The sequence below is a fragment of the Callithrix jacchus genome, chromosome 4, assembly GCF_049354715.1.
Source record: "Callithrix jacchus isolate 240 chromosome 4, calJac240_pri, whole genome shotgun sequence".
Taxonomy (NCBI): Eukaryota; Metazoa; Chordata; class Mammalia; order Primates; family Cebidae; genus Callithrix; species Callithrix jacchus.
In genome coordinates this window covers 122,946,834-122,966,237 of record NC_133505.1, presented here as the reverse complement: position 1 = coordinate 122,966,237, position 19,404 = coordinate 122,946,834, and the positions used below count along the sequence as shown (strand labels likewise).

At 38.5% G+C, this 19,404-nt stretch overlaps 1 protein-coding gene across 3 annotated transcripts; it reads right to left on the bottom strand.

Annotated features, from left to right (window-relative positions):
* Positions 1 to 287: 287 nt before the first annotated feature.
* RSPH4A (radial spoke head component 4A) lies at positions 288 to 19,359 on the bottom strand. Of its 3 annotated transcripts, none has more exons than XM_078370756.1 (6): positions 18,543 to 19,359; positions 13,133 to 13,367; positions 8,018 to 8,758; positions 6,264 to 6,399; positions 5,443 to 5,560; positions 288 to 2,347 (listed from the first exon to the last, which is right to left on the bottom strand). In XM_078370756.1, the coding sequence occupies exons 1-6, from the start codon at positions 19,214 to 19,216 to the stop codon at positions 2,284 to 2,286; spliced, it is 1,968 nt and encodes a 655-aa protein (XP_078226882.1). In that variant the 5' UTR covers positions 19,217 to 19,359; the 3' UTR covers positions 288 to 2,283. The 3 variants fall into 3 exon arrangements, with proteins under 3 accessions (XP_078226882.1, XP_078226881.1, XP_078226883.1); XM_078370755.1 differs by lacking the exon at positions 288 to 2,347 and adding an exon at positions 2,363 to 4,024; XM_078370757.1 differs by lacking the exons at positions 288 to 2,347; positions 6,264 to 6,399 and adding an exon at positions 3,855 to 4,024.
* Between the last annotated feature and the right edge of the window lie 45 nt (positions 19,360 to 19,404).

Below are 19,404 nucleotides of genomic sequence, written 5' to 3'. Positions count from 1 at the left end.
CTGGCCAATGTGATTCATCAAAAACTACCAGAACCTCACAGTCCATGGGTAGAACTTAGCTGGAACCAAGCCAACTGTGGAAATTGGAATATGGTCTAATTTATAGAAGGAACCATCTGGTTAGAAGCCCATTATTTTCCAGAGAGGTTACATCTGATTGGCATGAGACTATCTAATGGGACAGAGGCAGTTCCTCAAAACGAAATCAGGGTAGGTAAGGAAGTGGATATGAAGCAACAAAGAAGAACATGTCTACTACGTCATGAAAAAATGAGTAATAACCAACATGAATGAAGTCTTATGTATTTTAGATATGCCAACAAAGACAAAGAGTTGCACTTCCAGAATGAAATAGTATTGCCAGTTGAATTCTGGAAACCATCTTTCCTAATGTTCTGCCCTTCAGACTGGTAACCAGTTTTTTTGTTTTTGTTTTTGTTTTGGTTTTGTTTTGTTTTTGAGACACTGTGTTGCTCTGTCACCCAGGCTGGAGTGCAGTGGCACGATCATAGCTCACTTGACCTCCTAGTTTCAAGTGATCCTCACATCTCAGCCCCCCAGAAAGGATGGGACTATAGGCGCAGGTTTCTACTTTATATCCCCATGCAGTTATCCTGTTTCCTTCCTTCCTTCCCTCTTTTCCTCCTTCCTTCTTCCTTCCCTCCCTCCCTCTTCTCTCTCTTTCTCTTTCTTCTTTCTTTCTTTCCTTCTTTCCTTCTTTCTTTTTTTTTTTCTTTTTCTTCTTTCTTTTTTGGAGATGGAGTCTCATTCTGTTGCCCAGGCTGGCATGCAATGGTGCAATCTCTGCTCACCGCAGCTTTCAGCCTTCCAAGAAGCTGGGATTACAGGCATGCGCCATGATGCCCAGGTAATGTTTGTATTTTCAGTAGAAATGGGGTTTCGCCATGTTGGCCAGACTAGTCTATAACTCCTGACCTCAGGTGATCCACCCACCTCAGCCCCTCAAAGTGCTGGATGTTCATTCAGAGGAAGTTTCCATACCCTTTGCAGTGGAGCCTACTAGTGGCCGTGGTCGCCGGCTCCGTGGCCAGCTACGGAGTGACAAGTGGAGACAGAAATGCAACAACCTCTGGCTCTTCCTGGAGACCCGGCAGCTCCCCAAAGATATGAGCACAGATCAGCAAAGCTGGGAGGGCTCCAGCTGGGCACAGACGTTGGGAGCAGGAGTCCTGGAACACAGCCTTCATGCCCCCCAGCCCCAGGCTGACCCTCCCCACACCCTAGGGTGTCCCAACCATATCTTCTGTCCGCATGCATGGCCAGGCCTAACCAGCCCCTGCAGACAGCTTCTGCCCCCACCTGGGACGCGCCCAGGAGGCTGGAGCAGAAGGGGCTCTCCCTGGGTGGTGGTTCTCCTCCAGGTTATCGGGATGCATGGTCTGCACTGCCAGCAGAGAGGGTGTGTTTGGGAGCCCCCGCCTAGGGCTTGTGCACTTTGTCATTCCCTTTCTGGCCCCTTTACCTCCGACAAGTCCAAGGATTTTTTGTTTTGTTTTGTTTTTTTTGCTGCTCCAGTCAACCAAAGGGACACTTTATTGAGGCTCCAGGGCCATGGGGCCTGGGCAGGAGGCTGCCCTTCCAGGAAGGAAGAGGCTTATTCTTGGGGCGCAGGTTGTTGGTGTGGCCACACTTCTTGGGGCAGTTGACAGCACGGGTGCAGGTGAGCATAGCACTTGCGGCAGATCGTCTTGTCGCAGTTGTATTTCTGGGCAAGCTGGCGGAGGGAAGGCTCAATAATGCCACCTCGCAGGCGCAGCAGCAGGTGCAGGGTGGAGGACTCTTTCTGGATGTTGTAGTCAGAGTGTGCGGCCATCCTCTAGCTGTTTGCTAGAGGCAAATATCAGACGCTGCTGGTCAGGTGGGATACCCTCCTTGTCTGGGATTACAGTTATCCTGTTTCTATGCCACTATTTTCTGTTACTTAGATAATGTGATAACCTCCTAACTGGTCTCCTTGTCTCAAGTATGGATTCTCTCTCATCCATCTACACTGAAGCCAAGATGTTCTCAAACACAAATGTTTGTATGACTTCCTAGTGTAATTCCTTTTACTGTTTATGGGTAAAAGTCAGACTTTCTACACACTCTAGCCCCTCTTTAACTCTGCAGGCTCATTTCTCACCACTTCGTGAAGTTGAAATTTCATTCCTTTCAGCCAAAAATGTTGCCAGGATGCAGCCGGTGCCCCCAAGAACCTTCTGCCATAGCATTCCAGCTGGTGGTGGCTCTTAGAAGTGCTTCCTGTCTTGCTGAAGTCTGCATTCAGTGCACCTTGTGTTTGACAACATTACTCCAAGTGCAGATCAGTGATCTGCAAACTGAAGGTCTGTGACAAGGTAAGTATAGACGCTGAGAACTGATGTGTCATTTTATTTTTTAAAAACAACAGTAATGACTTGGAATTATTTTTTTAACTTACCAAAATTACTATAGAATTTGAGAAGCACTCTTCTGTGTTACCTGAAATATTTGTATCAATACTTGCTAAATTGCAATCTATTTTACTTTTCTATTTACCTTCCTATAGCTCCCTCTTCAATGAAAGGTCTATGATTTCAAGAGCAGTGCCTAGTTTTTAGTCATAGTCACAGCTATATCTGGTACCTACAGGACTTAAAAATGCTTTTTAGTGTGGGAAAATAATGTTTTAGAGAAGTAGTGGTAGAAAATATAAGTCAAGTCTATGGCTATCTCCAGCAACCATATCTGTACAAAACAAATCATTTTTCCCCAATCAGTTCAAATCAAATTTCTGCAGGATGAAGGAGGAGTCTGAGAATGCCTTTTGAGAAATAACAAATAATAAAAAAAATAAAATGCTTTTTGAGTGTTCCTACAGTTTTTGAGCAGGTGATAAATTTATGATACTATCTCCAGCAGGAAAAATGAATATATATACTATACAGTGTTTGCACACAATATCACAGGCCCCACCATAGGTAATTACAAAGGTTTAAGAACACATGCTCTAGATCAGTTCTTACAAAGGTTGAGAATACATACTGTAGTGACTATCAATATTTTTTGTCTTTGTATCACCTGATACTCTTGAGAGTATTGATGTTTCCAAGAATTTCCTGTGGGTTATATCTTCCAGTGTTTATCATATTATCAAACCTGAGACTATTTATTCATATATTTTGAGATGGAGTCTTGCTCTGTCACCACGCTGGAGTGTAGTGGCGTGATCTCGGCTCACTGCAACCTCCGACTCCTGGGTTCAAGCGATTCCCCTCAGCTTCCCGAGTAGCTGGGACTACAGGCATGTGCCACCATGCCTGGCTAGTTTTTTGTATTTTAGTAGAGACGGGGTTTCACCATCTTGGCCAGGATGGTCTCAATCTGACCTCATGATCCATCTGCTTCAGCCTCCCAAAGTGCTGGAATTACAGGTGTGAGCCACTGTGCCTGCCCTTAATTTTTTTTTTTTTACCTCACCTGGACAATGTGAAACCTGAGACCTTTTGAAAATAAGAATGTACAAGCACATATTCCATTATCTATAACCCTCAGAACAATGATGTGATCACATGTTATTTAGCCTCTGGAAAATCCCCTGAGCATCTTTCATTAAACATACTAATATTTCTACCTATGAAATTTCAAGGCTGATATTTTAAAGATTGACATTTTGGAGATGAAAAATTTCTTACATGGGTATGTATACACATACACATACATACACACACAAATGCGTAAAATTAGTCCCACATAAGGGGTGTGTGTGTATCAGTGTCACACAAAACCAGGCTAATTTTATGTTTATCAGTCATAATCATCTTCCTCATCTTCATCTTCCTCAGTTTCTTCATTCTCCTCAGCTGCGAGTAGAACTGCTTCTTGTGCGGCCCTGAAAGCCTGCTCCTCCTCCACACCAGGGTCATCCATTTCTGTAATTTCTGGTCCACTGGGGTATTCTTGATAAACTGGTGGTGGAACTGGGGGCGTATAATTGTCTGGACTATACTTATGACCCCAGCCTATGTAGAAATTTTCAAACTTTCTATAAGTTAAAAAAAAGATCATTATATAATTTCTCAGAAAAATTGACCCTTTTGTAATAATAAAGTGCTTTGAATATCATGATCCTATCATTTAAAAAAAGCAATACATGTAAAATGCTAGAAGTGAAATATTCCTCAATGATTCTACCACAGGGAATTATTTTGATGCAAATTGTTTTTAAAAATCGTGGGGCCAGACACTGTTAAAATGTACCCTACACCTAGACCACAAGCAAAAGCCTTTGTCCCTTCAGTTATTTTCAGGAAAAAAAAAGTTACTACCTTCCACAACGTTAGAAAGATTTAAAAATAGCTAACCCTACAAACTCTTGGCTGGGCAAGGAGTTGGGCTTGTGGTTAGAAACCTATGTGTTATTTTTTTAGGCAGGACCGTAGGCAATCACAAAGGGTTTACCTGGCACACCAGACTTGCAGTACAACCAGTGCATTGCTGTCTTTATGGGTAGTTGCAGTCATGCTTTTCAAAGTTTGCATTACTAGACCAGATGCTTTCATTTCTAGGTCTCTATCTGAAGCCTTCAGCAGAGCCCTTTCCAGCCCTTCCTTTCTCTGCCCTCTGAACTCAGCACTTTTTCACTTTCAGCCCTCTCATCCTCCTCTTGGTCTCCAGGCCTGTAAAACTGCAGGAGCTGTTTGAGGATTCCCTTGTCAATGAGATGACCCCAGGATCTCCATATCTATGATATCCACATCTGTGCCGATCCACCTGGCCCTCCACTGGTGGGCCATTCCATGGGGGAAAATGGAACAGGGGGATGTCAATGCTTTCTCTTGCTTGTACTATCACAGTAAATGATTAAAGGCTTAACTCTCATTTTTAGCTTGTTACTTTAATGGCTACTCTAACACCTGACAGCTCAGCTTTCTCTCCAGATAAGCTAAGTTTCTGACACTGGGTTATTAGGAAAGAAATGGAAACATAAGACAAATAGAAGTATATGTTCTAGGTGAGGGATAAATTATTTTTAGTATCCTCTTGATCTTAATTCCTTTGAAAGCAGTAGCCTAAATAAAGCATATTTTAATTATCTTTATCAAGCTATCCAACAAAAATGATCTGAGATTTAAACTAATTTAAACACTGCTTAGAATTACCTCCATTGATCCACTAAGTGAATAAGTCATTACCCAAATAATCATAAATGAAAAACCATATTTTATTTCAACAAATTAGATAATTAAAATGAAAGGGCAGAAGTCTGAATTACTCTATAATGCCCTGAATTTGATGTTTTATTGTGTAACACAGATGTTATTTTAATAAATTTTATGCCACACATACATAATATACCCCAAATAAGCTAAAACTATAGTAGCTTAACATTTTAGTGATTATTTATAATTTCCAGAGCTTAAATAATCACAGAAATGGCTTCGTAAATGGTCAGATACTTACTTCCCATTGGAGAAGGCATATGCTCCAGGCCAAAGGTTGGATTGAAGGACAGCAATAGCATATTGTGGAATGAGATTTGACGATAGCCGTGTTGTCCAAGGGGGTATATTCTGAATCTCTGGATCCCAAAGAGAAATGCAAAAGCTTAATTCCTAACTAGACAAGAATCTACTGTGTAAGCTATTTTTATAAATCCACACATACATGCACACACAGAGATACACACATATTGGATATAGAAAGAAAAAACATCAGCTTAACAAAATCAGGAGAGTACTCATGAATGTTTTGGAACAATGAAATTTGAACATATAGTTCCATTTTTGCAACCAACACAAGAAGTTTTATTAAAGGAGAGGAGACTTATGTGGCAGAGTGAGTAATATTTGATGGTCTGATGAAAAGTACATCATTATTATGAATGAGATCAAGGGTTGCAAGCGCAAATACTCCAAAACTGAAGGGAAAGAAACAAGAGTACAGGAATGAGAGCAGCGTTTTTAAAAACCAGGACCAAGAATATTTAATTGTGCCATTTGTTTATGGTTTGCAGAATGCAAGACAAGAATAATATAGGAGAAAGAGCTACAGTCAACTTATGTTTCTTCTCTGCACCATTCCTTCAACCTCTGTCAGAGAACATTGATGTGGCCAGCTACAGTCTTTGCTCTCTATCATCCCAGAACACAAATGTGAAGAGGATGCAACCTTGGCTCCTGTCCACTTTTTACAGCTTTCCAACTCTCATTTTTACTATATAATGCACATAGTATGTTATACTGTTTGTGTGTCTGTGTGTGATAATAGTTACGTAAAATAACCTAAATCTTCAGAGATTGGTGTCAAAAGAGGAGGCCCCACTTCCTGTTCTATGTAGTCAGGCTCTTCTTTTTCTTCATCTTCTTCCTCTTCTTCTTCCTCATTTTTTTGTACGGAGTTGAACCAGTTACAGCGACCCTGGGAATCAGTGATGTAAGATTTAGTAGGCTAAAGAGGATCTTAAAATTGCATAATATTCATTTGAATTCAAGCGATTATCAGGATGAGGTTTCACTCTGTGGGAATTTATTATTCATTCATTCATTCTACATGCATTTTCCAAGGGCTATTTTGATCTAGGTTGTTTCAAGGAAAAGACTATGCTATTTATTTTAAGAATTTGCCAAATTCTTGAAGTCACAGAATGTGTATTTTAAAATTATATTTAAAAATTAGCAGAACCTTAGTGAAAAAGGTAAGAGTGTATTTTACTGGTTTGTGGTAAATAACTTATGTGAGAGAGCTAAAGCTATTATGATGACTATTATTTAACATTTAAATGACTTTTATAACTATTATTTTTTATGGAGGTTTAGGGTTTATAATTTCTCATTTTGCTAACACTTATGTAGAAAAATCTAAGAGTATCTCTTATCTAGGTCAAAGTATAATGAGGATTTTCTACCTGCAGATGAGGTAGTATAGCACCGGGGTTAAGTGGATGCATTGGGTCCATTCTGTGCAGACTCACATCTGATTCTGTTCCTTATTAGCTATATTCCTTTTGTCACATTTCCTCAACTCTGTTTCAATTTCCTCATCTGCAAATTGAGGATAATAATACTACTTCATAGGGTTGTTATGAAGATTAAATATACACACACACAAACATACACACATCTAGCACAATAGGTGTTATATAACTACTATATAGCACTGTTTCCTTGTTTTATGTTTTTGTTATAATCCCTTATGTTCTTGGCATAAAAGCTACATGTATTATAGAAATAAAATTAAGGAACAGTTTTCAAAATTAATGTACCATCCATATTAAACATATAAAAAACTGAGTAATTTCAGAACACACAAATCCAAATCTGTACGTCATCTGTCAAACAGTCCACAAAAGAATGTGCTTTATTTTCTATTTGAAAATAAAGTCTGTTTGGAGATCCCTGGAACCCTCAATTACATAGACAATTATATAGACCCTGGTAGTTATAGATTACTCTGTGTTTTGGGCTGTGGTTCTTTCTTTTCTCTCTTTCTTTCTTTCTCTTTTTCTCTCCCTTCCTTCCTTCCTTCCTTCCTTCCTTCCTTCCTTCCTTCCTTCCTTCCTTCCTTCCTTCCTTCCTTCCTTTCTTTCTTTCTCTTTTCTCTCTTTCTTTCTTTCTTTTAGATGAAGTCTCGCTATGTCACCAGGCTGGAGTGCAGTGGCGCAATCTCAGCTCACTGCAACCTCTGTCTCCTGGGTTCAAGCAATTCTCTTGTCTCAGCCTCCCGAGTACCTGGAATTACAGGTGTCTGCCACCACACCCAGCTAATTTTTGTATTTTTAGTAGAGATGGGGTTTCACCATGTTGGCCAGGATGGTCTTGATCTCCTGACTTCATGATCTACCCGCCTCAGCCTCCCAAAGTGCTGGGATTACAGGCGTAAGCCACTGTGCCTGGCTGGCTGTATTTTTAATGATCTCATTTTCTGCCTATTAAATAGAACCTAAAGGCCCTTACTTTATATGTCTTTGTGCATTCTAGCGACAATTTAGTGAATAATTGCTAATTGCCTGATAGACTGAGAATTGCAAAGTCCTTACCTGAGAGAGAATATGCTGTACATGATGAACCCAATTAGATAAGGTTTCTACTAGATCAATCACTTGGATGCCTTCAAAATCAGGGTTTTCCTCAAAGCTATTTTGGCTGCCTTCTACCTCTTCCTCCTCCTCTCCTTCCTCTTCGCCGAACTGATAGAATCCTAGAGGACTGACGTGGGTTCCTGCTGAAATTCGGGCAATTTGCGCTCGTAAATAATTACTCTCATTTCCTGGGAAAGGTGGGTAGCTTATGATGGGAGCATCCAATCGCCCAGTGAAAAATTTCTTGATTTTTCTTGCAATAACAATTTGTGCAGGTGTAACTGGTGGTAACTTTACCCATGGTCTTCCTGGTTCATTACAAACAAAATAGACATATTTGTTGGCACCTGTTCTACTTTCTTCTTTTGGTATAGCCTGTGGGGCCTTGTAAAGGGACTTTGGTAATTCATCTTCCTCATCTTCATCAGCTTCACTTTCTCTATTGTCCCTCTCTTCATCTACATCTTCCTCTTCCACTTCCTCTTCATCTTCCCCCTCACGAAATTCCACTTCAGCTACAATATAATTCATTTCCAGACCCAAGATCTTTCCCCAGAAGCGGCATCTTTGGATTGGGTGGGTGTCAGTAAGCTGCTTGAGGGCAAGAAATATGCGGTATGTCTCATCTGTGCCCAAACCAACTCCAGCTTGTTCAAAATAAAAAGCTGACTCCATTACATTTGGAAGAGCATTTTCCACCTGGGGAAACAAATGCTGTGGTTAAAATTTATCAATAAGACAAATCCTCACCTCCCTTGTCTTTTTTATATATCTTGATATTCTACTTCCTCCACCATTTCCTTGACATTTCTCTCAAGATTTAGATCAAATTGGCTGAGCACAGTAGTTCATGCCTGTAATCCAGCACTTTGGGAGGCTGAGGTGGGTGGATCACCTGAGGTCAGGAGTTCAAGACCAGCCTGGCCAACATGGTAAGACTCTGTCTCTACTAAAAATACAAAAATTAGCCAGGCATGGTGGTGTATGCCTGAGTCCCAGCTACTTGGGAGGCTGAGGCAGGAGGATCACTTGAACCCAGAGGCAGAGGTTGCAGTGAGCCAAGATCATACCACTGCATTCCAACCTAGGCAACAGATCGAGACTACACCACACACACACACAAAAAAAAAAAAAACCAAAAGAGAGATTTAGATCAAACTATGATAATTCTTGAATTTCTATTCTTATCTCATTATTTAGAAATATAGCTTCTCTTATATCTTATACTTATTAATATATAATAGCTACCTTGTTTATATGTATATCTTAGGTAGAGAAAGTTTAGTAATTACTACGAATAATAAAAATTCAAAATTCCTGTTTTATAAAAAAATATTTAAGTGACTCCCTTACTATCGTAAAATAAGATGTAGAATAACTATGTACATGCATATTAAAATCTGGTTTTACATATGTCTATATTACTATATATTTTAAAATAATAAACATTAAGTACATGGTTTTATATATATAGGATCACTAAAAATTAATATAATATCCTGTATAATGTAATGTATGGAATAAATAAACATACAATAAGGTGCTTATGTCTATACTGGAAGACATAGTATAGTCAGATGCTTCCTCCTACTTATAACAAATTATTTTGAATTTATAATAATAAAGAGAAAAATAAAAAAATCTACAAAAGAAATCCAGAGAAATGAATAAGCAGAGTCTCAAATGGACCACAGAAAAACATTTGTGAAAATGTAGGGAAGAACTTTAACTGTAAGTCAGGATAACTTGCAAGGCAAATCTTGATCTTCAAGATGAAGAAATTGAGAGCTTTGCTATTCTTACAAATGATATGCTCTTATTTATATTATAATTGTAGTGTCAAAATAAGTATAATGACTTTTTAAAATCCTCATCTCTTTGATGTAGGATTGTAAAACTCTTTCCTTGGCATTGCTCTTCCACTCACTCTTGATTCTACTTGGGCCTCTAGAACTATTTTATCTTAAGTCTCTTTGATTGGTTCCTTATTTCTTGAGCTGCAAATGTTGTGATGTTTTTAAAATATCTGTTTCAGTTACCACATCACTCAATACTTTATGCGTGGAAGAGTTCTCCACATCACTTCAAGTGATAGGTGGTTGTTTAAAATTTCTCCAACTCTGACTTTTCTCCCATATTCTACACATATTTCTAGCCACCTATGAGAAATATCACTTGAGTATTCTACACATACCTCTAATATTTAATTCACATTTCTCTCAAAGATTTCTCTTTTTTCTATATACTCCTTCTTCACCAGTGACATCTCAGTTTCTCACACCAGAAAGTTCGGTCATCCTTGCTTCCTCTGATTCCCTTGACCTTTCATATTTAAATAGTTAGATTCCTATTGATTCTAGCACATAACATGTGTTGGCATTATTTGCTTCTCTTATATTCAGTTATACTCTATTAACCACCATCCTCACTACTTATGCTACAGCAGAAAGCTTCCAATGCTCTCTTCCCTGCCCCATTCTATCTTTCTTTTCTGGTTATTTTTCTTTCCTTTTTTTTTTTTTTTAAAAAAAAATGGGGTTTTACCATGTTGGCCGGGCTGGTCTCGAACTTCTGACCACAGATGATCCACCCACCTCGGCCTCCCAAAGTGCTGGGATTACAGGCATGAGCCACCGCACCTGGCTCTTTTTTGGTTATTTTTCATGTTATGATCAGAGTTATCTTTTTAGACCAAAAGTCAGACCATGCTATTCTCCGCTATTAAAAAACTTCTCACTATTTACAAGAAAGAAATTAATTATCAATGTACAAAGAGTCTCTAAGAGTCTTCACCTAGTGAACTCCTGCTTATCCTTCATGGCCCAAATGAAATATTGCCTCCACTAAAATGCCTTGCCCAATTACCAATAGCAGAGTTAGTCGTTCCATTGTCATTTATCATGTTGTCAAAACAATGTACTAATAATTGCTACTATTAAGTTCCTATTATAGGCCAAATCCTTTATATATACTACCTCTACTCCTCAGGTTTTTGCCATTTGATTATCCTTAAGGCTTGGAAAGTTTTGCCTCTTGCTCAAAATCACACAACTAGTAAGCTAGTTGAACTAGGATTCTAATTCAGATCTGGCTACCTCCAAAGACCATGTTAACTCCATCATATGAGGCTATCTCTTTATTGCACGAATCAAATGGCTTTTCAGTCTTTTTTTGCCTTTCTCTAAACTGTAAGCAACTTAAAGTCAGAAAAGTCTTTTTCACATGTATATCTCAGTACTTGGTATACAATAGTCACATTGTATATGAGTAAATGAGTAAATGAATAAATGAATGCTGAAGACTAAGCAAATAAATTCTGGTGTGGTCAAAGGCAGGAATAATAACATGAACACTATAAACATATAAGTCAGAGAAAGGCTTGGTCATATAACTTATATTTCAATGCTTCAGAGACCTCTCTACCTCTTCCTGCATCTTTCTACTCTCTGAGGTGGAGCTTTTAATCTTCACCTGATGACTCAGCTGTTCCAGGCTCTAAAGCCAATCTTATCCCTTATTAGGAAGACTTATAGAAACTAGTTAAAGGGCCCAGGTCCCAGGATCAAAACAGCTTATTTGTATTCTTACCCCATATCCTAGTTTTGGGATGTAAAGCCCTACCTTGTAATGCTGTGCCTATAAAGAGCACCCATTCTTACCCTGGAGTCTGAACTTTCTTTGACTAACTCCTGCATGGGAATGCCTGCCTATTTGCCTCATCTCCATATGCTGTTTGCTCCCAGATGCCTCATCACTGGATATGGCTACATAACCAAATGCCAACCTTGTTGAAACTCTCTGATGTCAACTCCTTGACACCTATTGCCTGTTCCTTCCGTATGAGTACTATGGATCTCACTGCATCAATTGGGTCTCTCCTCATAGGCTGCTTAGCCTAGAGAGAGCATCTACTGTCTCTCTTATCTTTTCCCTGTCAGAAAGCTGTTTTGAAAATACCTTACTTCAAACATCAAATTTGAAAGTATACAGACACATCTTAAATCTAGTGGTAACAGAACATAAGTTCAGCAGATGCGTATAAATTACAAGTATATGAGTATTTAGGAAACAGAATAGTCAATACTATTTTGAAATATTAAGAGTTAAAATTTCTGTGAGGTACAAGATTCTGTTCTCTAATTATAGCTTTTTTCCCCTCTGTCACCAACTTTTTCTCTAAATGTTTTAAACGTTTTATCTATGAAGATTAAAAGTATTTTACTCCTCTCCTCTTGTATAATATCCCACTGACATAATATCAAGTCATAATATGAGGAGCTTGTCTTAGAAGAAAATACAAAAGACATTAGAAGTACTTTTAAACTTTCTAATAAAGGGGAAAATATGCAACTTGATTTAAAATCTGATTTTTAAAATCTAACATTTATTCATGATTCAAAGAATGTTGCATAAAAAATAGCTATCATCTAGATCTGTACCAGGCACCTTGGAGAATATAAAATGTGAAGAAATTTTGTTCTGTAATCTCAAGAAGCTTAGCATACAAACATATAACAATCTGTTAGAGCTTGTAGAATACTAAAAGACATATGAAAATACAGGACATTCCTAATCAAGGAAATGAGTAGTATGAAATGAGGTTGATTAAAAAAGTCTTGAAGATATTTTTAAAAAATAAGATGTGAATACTATGTAAGAAGCTATAAGGGCCAAGTACAGTGGCTTATGTTTGGAAATCCCAACACTTTGGGAGGCCAAGGCAGATGGATCACTTGAGATCAGGAATTTGAGACTAGCCTGGCCAATATGGCAAAACCTCATCTCTGCTAAAACTACAAAAATTAGCTGGGCATGGTGGTGCCTGCCTGAAGTCTCAACTACTCAGGAGGCTGAGGCAGGAGAGTCACTTGACCCTGAGAGGCAGAGGCTGCAGTGAGCCAAGATCACACCATTGCACTCCAGCCTGGGTGCCTGTCTCAAAAAAAAAAAAAAAAAAAAAAAAAAAAGGCTATAAAACACAGTTGGCATAAATTATACAGATTTAAAGCCACAGCCATTTGTCCCAAATAGAATCCTAACATTTAATTATTAAAATTTATAGTCGTGACTTACTATTTCATCTTCTAATTCTTGGTCAACTCCTTCCAAATGTACCTGGAGAAAAAGAGCCTTTTGCTTTTCTGCTATTTCATATGTTGGAAGCATCTCATTCTCATTTTGAAGTGCATCAAATTTTTTACTAAAATGTGCCATCTTCACATCTTGGCTAATATTTTCAATGATGTCAACAGCATTTTCAGGACGCTCATCTAATATCTTGGTCAACATATTAGAAAGATGATCATATCTATCCAAACAGAGAAAATTCCAGATAATATACATATCAAGAGCATTTGAAGAAGCATTTTATGTAGACTCAGTTAGTTTGTTTTTAGGGAACTTCAATAACTTGAAGTCTTCAGAGATTTTCAGAGGATAAACACTTAGGTAATTTCTACTATGCCAGAAATAACCTATCCAAGAGTTTTCCTTAGGAAATGATTCCAGTATGATAAGGATGTTTAAGATATTAAAGAAAAACATTTAGAGCCCTATCAGGTACATTTTCACATTTTATTTCTGAAATTACAATCTTTTGGTTATATATTTTAAAGTGATTAACATTATTTTTCACCCTTATACAATAACTTCTTTTCCATTCCCCTTCCCCTGCCTTCACCAAATCCAATTTGATTTCTAATCCTGTTGATTCCATCTTTAAGATCTGTTTTCTTCCTTTCCATTCTATTTTTAAAGACAATTGTATACTTCAGTGTTTCTCAGATCATTTTGCATTTAATATTGTAACATCTACTTACATACAACAAAAAAGTGCCATTAAATATTACTTACCTATATTGAAATGTGACACACTCTGTTTTGTTCTATTCTATTAGAAACACTGCCCTAGCATTTTATTTCACAAGTGAATGAATGAAATTGCCTCTATCCTCTCAGTAATTCATTACATTTTATATATAACTGCTAGTGTTTAATTTTTCAAATACCAAAATTACAAAGTGAATTTACTATTTAAGAGGGCAAAATGCCTGTCAAAATGCTCCTGTGTCCTGTCAAAGTGCTCTTTTCTTAAGGAGAAATTCCTCTGTTCAATGTGGAAATTTGCATAAATTGCTTCTCTGGTGGATACATATCAGATCTCTCCAACTTTGTTTCTAATTATTAGTTCAATTAGACTGCCTAATAAAAATTATTTTCATATATTTGCTAAGTTCTACCTGGGAGCTTTTGCTTGCTGTGAAGCATATATATAATTTCTCTCAAAAAATAATTTAAAACTCTTTTCATTCTTAGGGACTTAGCATTCAAATTATTTCCCAAAATCATCCTTCCCCAGTTCAGAGGAGTTCTTTCTGAGAACACTGATATGCTGCTCTGAAATTTTATACATCATATATTTCCTATTCAGCAACTGTATTAGGTTCTTCATAGCCAAGATTAGGGCTTTATATATATCCTCTCTTATTATAGTGAAACAAATACATAGATGTTCAATAATTGCCTACTTTCTATTAATTGACCTAAGCTATATTTTTTGTTTTTTTCTTTTTCATTTAATGTCTATATTTATCTAACAACCTCAGAAATGGCAAAAACAATATGTAGATGATATGGGAAATCAACATAAAGGGCAGTCAAAATATTATACAGTATATGAAGAATATATAATTTTTTCCTCAAATAATTCTTTTAAATAAACAGAAATGTTTTAACTAGGAGTTTCTTTAAAACTTATCAAACTTCCTTAATATTCATGCACTGTTGAAACTCATGGAGAAGGCCAGGCGCAGTGGCTCATGCCTTTAATCCCAGCACTTTGGGAGGCTGAGGTTGGTGGACCACCTGAGGTCAGGAGTTTGAGACCAGCCTGGGCAACATGGTGAAACTCCATTTCTATTAAAAAAAAAACAACAAAAATTAGCCAGGCGTGGTGGCAGGGACCTGTAATCTCAGCTTCTCAAGACGCTGAGGCAGGAGAATCACTTGAACCCAGGAGGCGAAAGTTGCAGTAAGCAGAGATCGTGCCACTGCACTTTAGCATGGGTGACAAAGTGAGACTCGATCTCAAAAAGAAAAGAAAAGGAAAACTCATGGAGAAGACTCCAGACTAAAAACACTACTGGTTATCAGGCAGTAGCTGGGTTAATAATAAAAGGGATTGATTTGCTTCAATAGCGGCTGTGGATGGTATCAAATCAGGGACTCTATGTCCAAATTTTCATTTCATTTTTCAGGTTTCAATATAACAAATATATGTGTTTTCTTCAAGTATACGTTCCAAATTATGAAATGTTTATTATGCTTTAATTTATAATTATAGTTTCTATTAGGGATGATTAATAATTTATTTTTTTAAATGGAAGTAAAGGAGGAGGCAATTCTTTCCTATAGCCTTTTAGTTCAATGATGAAAAATCATTTTCAGATTACATATTTCAGTCAAAGATTGTTTTAGTTGCCATGAAATACAGCTTTTATGGCTGTCAAATCAGATCTGCATATAAGAAATGGAGTTAAAATCATCCTTTACTAAGCAATTTTAAACTTCAGGCACTAAAGTACTTAGAGGATAACAGTGAATATTAGGAAAATATTCACTTATTACCTCAGAGACATCGTTTGGAAATAAAATTATATTTAGATATTTAAGTAATATTAATTATAAAATAATTCAATAAAGAAAAATTTCTTGTGCTTTTGCATTCAGTTTTAAATTGTTAGTGAACTCACAAGTATTTGTAATGTGTTCCTTTGCAATTTTAACAGTTTGTAAATTCATGCTTCTTATCTAACACAGGGCATTATGACAAGAAGTTTATACCAGAAATTCAAGTAGAGCCTACTACTGGGTAGCAAATTACATTCTTGAAACTTAGGAAAATTGTAGTTTAAAATATTAACTAATAATATTTCAAACTGATCGCAGATTTCATGAGATTTGTCACATCAATTTTTTATTCATTAGACTTTAAAATTATATTTCACATATCTTAAAGCCTTGTGGTAGCTGCAAATATTTGCCACATTGTATATACAGTAGGTATTTAATTAATATTTACTGATTAATTAGGAAGCACCCCAATAGATTATGGTGAGAACTTGGGAATTATGATTTATATACACTGGTTTTCATCCACAGTTTCTGACTCGTAAGTCCCAGACCTCTTTTCATTTCTCCCCAACATAGGCCTTAGAAACGAAAAACATACTCAATTTTTCTCCATGCCTGGCCATAATGAAATTCTCTGAGCTACTTTTTCCGAATGAACGTCATAAGACCCCGATTTCAAAAGAGGTTTTGCCCCATATCAAGGAGGAAAGAATGCTCCACAGAGATGCCAAGAAAATCTGGATGGGCCTTGCTGGGTTTCCCCACTCAGCATTAGATTATACCCCTGTAAGTCACATTTCTGCACAGTCATCAATCATGCCTATCCAATAACATCTCCATAAAAAGCCCAAGAAAACAGGTTTAGGGAACATTAGGATGGCTGAACACATGGAGATTGCTGGAAGGTGGCTTTCCCAGACAAGGCATGGAAGCTTTGCACTCCTTCCCCAATATCCTGCTCTGTATACTTCTTTATATGTATCCTTTGTAATATCCTTTATAATAAACCAGTAAACGTTAGTGTTTCCCTGAGTTCTGTGAGCCACTCCAGCAAATTAAACCCAAGGAGGAGCTATGGGATCCCTAATTTATAGCTGGTCGGTCAGAAGCACAGGTTAATCAGCCTGGTGCTTATGATTGGCATTGGAAGTGTGGAGCAGTCTTGTAGGATTGAGCCCTCAACCTGTGTGATCTAATGCTATCTCAAGGTGGATATGTCGGAATTGAATTGGAGAACACCTAGTTGGTGCTCACTGCAGAAGTGATTGCTTCCTTGTGGATGGGAAAACAGAACCCCAAACGTTTCATCACAGAAGTCTTCTGTGTGGAGGCTGGGCGCGGTGGCTCACACGTGTAATCCCAGTTACTTGGGAGGCTGAGATAGAAGAATCCCTTGAACCTGGGAGGCAGAGGCTGCAGTGAGCCAAGATCGTGCCACTACACTCCAGCCTGGGCGACAGAGCAGACTCTATCTAAAAACAAAGACAAAATCACCACCACCAACAACAACAAAAATAAGTCTTCCATGTTGATTGTTGTAGAGTGAGAGAATAGAAAAAGCATTAATTTATTCTTACTCAATTAATAGTTGCTAGTAGCTGGGCGTAGTGGCTCACGCCTGTAATCCAAGCACTTTGGAGGCCAAGGTGGGCAGATCACCTGAGGTCGGGAGTTCAAGACCAGCCTGACCAACATGGTGAAACCCCATCTTAAAAAAAAAAAAAATAGTTGCTAGGATTGTGGTAGGCACTAAGTATATAGTGGTATACAAAATTCAGAGTCCCTGCTCTCTACGGGCCTGCAATCTAGTGGGAGAGTCAGATATTAAAATACAAGTCTATCTATCTCTCTGTGTACAAACTTATAAATGACATTAAATGCTATGAAGGAAAAGAATAAGCTTTTTAGTAGTGGTCTGTGGAAGTCGAGTTCCGAAGAATGAGGAGCCAGCCACCGGGCAAAGACTTAGAAAAGAAGACTTCTGGGCAGAGGGAACAGCCATGGGGCTGCATCTTAGTGATGGAGGGAGAGGTAAGAGTCGGTAAGTGTTGTGAGCCACTGGAATCTTGAGCAAATTAGGTTCTCCATGACTTGGTCTCCTCATTTAAAAAAACAAATGAGTTGTATTAGATGATTTCCAAAATCCCTTTTAGCCCTAAAATTCTATTTACCCTATGATTAACTCTGGAAGCAAAAATCAATAGAAATCTATACTTGTCACAAGTTCTAAAATTAAAGCTATAATGGGATGGGCAGAACATACATAAGACTATTGATCATCACATTTTAAGAGACGTGGATAAAATGGCATGTGTTGCAGGTGGCTTGTGTAGTGACCAATTCTCCCAGTTTGCGAGGACTAAGGGGTTTCTTAGCATAAAGAACTTTCAGTGCTCAGCCTAACTGAGATGGTGGTCACCCTATCACTGGCTGGGTTGGGAACTCAAAAGCCATGCAAGCACTAGAATCTACAAATTAGAGGCGTGATTACTTTCACTGGTAGACAATTATTTTTCACAAGCATTCTGGAGAGATGCTGGGACTTTATGTTCTTCATGGTCTCTTTCAAGCCTGAGACTCCATAATTCCTAAGCTTTCATTTTTGTGTGCCTAGGGTCTTTAAAGAAGCTAGAAGAAAAAGAAAAGAAAAAAAAGGTTAAGAAAAAGAAGATATAAAAATCTCCATTAATGACCTGAGTCATGTGATCCAAAGAGTTATGTCATTAACTCTCTTTTACTACTACACTCTTTTCAAATGTATTTTGATTCATCTACAGAAACACACTCTCACACAGAGATATTCACACACCCTCTTGCTTTGCCAAACTTTTCTCTTTTGTCTAAGACTTACAGATTTAAGCCCGACTTGCTACTAGTCTTCAGCAGGTAAGCCTTAGCATTCTGAACGGTGGTCTCAAGCATGCTGGGGGCCACTTCAGAGCCACCGGTCGCAGGCTGGTGTAAATCATAGTCACTGTTTGAGACTTCCTCCTGAAAAACGTCAAATCTCAGCTCTTTCTGATTAGCGTTTTTATAGCTCACAGCCCTTGGTCCACACAGGTGGGGTTGCTGAGACTGTTGAAAGGTGTTTCCGTCTGATTGGTTTGTGTGATGAGTTGATTCTCTTTTATCAGATGATTGTTCCAAAGGATCAGGATCAGGTGTCCCGGCTTCAGGAATCACACTAGTGGTCCTGTCTGACTGAGGTGGTGCCCCGAGGTCTTGTATGGCCGGAGCCAGGGGAGAAGGAGTGGAAGAGGACTCCCGCGGAGAGAGAGGAGCAGGTGATGATGTTTCTGGTCCCGCGGAACCACCCAGAGAAGTCCTGGCTCCAGACTGGGGGCTCCAATAACGGCTGCTTCTGGACTGGCGTCCAGTTTCTAGCCCCTGCTTAGCCTCCAAGGGCTCAAACGACGCAGGCTCAGAATACTGGGGAGAAGCTGCTGTCTTTACATCCCAAGACCGCCTTGCTTCCCCTAGTTCCTGGTTTTCTTTTTCTTGCTTCGGGGATGTTGACTCTTCCATGGAAGGAGTTCGAGAAGCAATGTTCTGGATGAAGAAGGAGTGAAAATATGGAAGAAGGCAATTCAGTTCAGTTACTTTGCCTCGGTCGCTTAAGCAATTTCTGGGTCCTGGTTGCTCTGTAAGTTGCGGCGTCCTATCTCCATAGCAACACCAGGCCGGGTTCCTCTAAGAAAAACAAAGCACGCCTG

Excerpts from the sequence above, each read along its gene's own strand:
- RSPH4A (XM_078370755.1), bottom strand. The coding sequence starts at position 19,216 with ATGGAAGAGTCAACATCCCCGAAGCAAGAAAAAGAAAACCAGGAACTA. Across the intron at positions 8,759-13,132 it reads AAGAATTAGAAGATGAAATA|GTGGAAAATGCTCTTCCAAA; the intron begins GTAAGTCACGAC and ends TTGTTTCCCCAG. Across the intron at positions 6,400-8,017 it reads TACAGCATATTCTCTCTCAG|GGTCGCTGTAACTGGTTCAA; the intron begins GTAAGGACTTTG and ends ACTGATTCCCAG.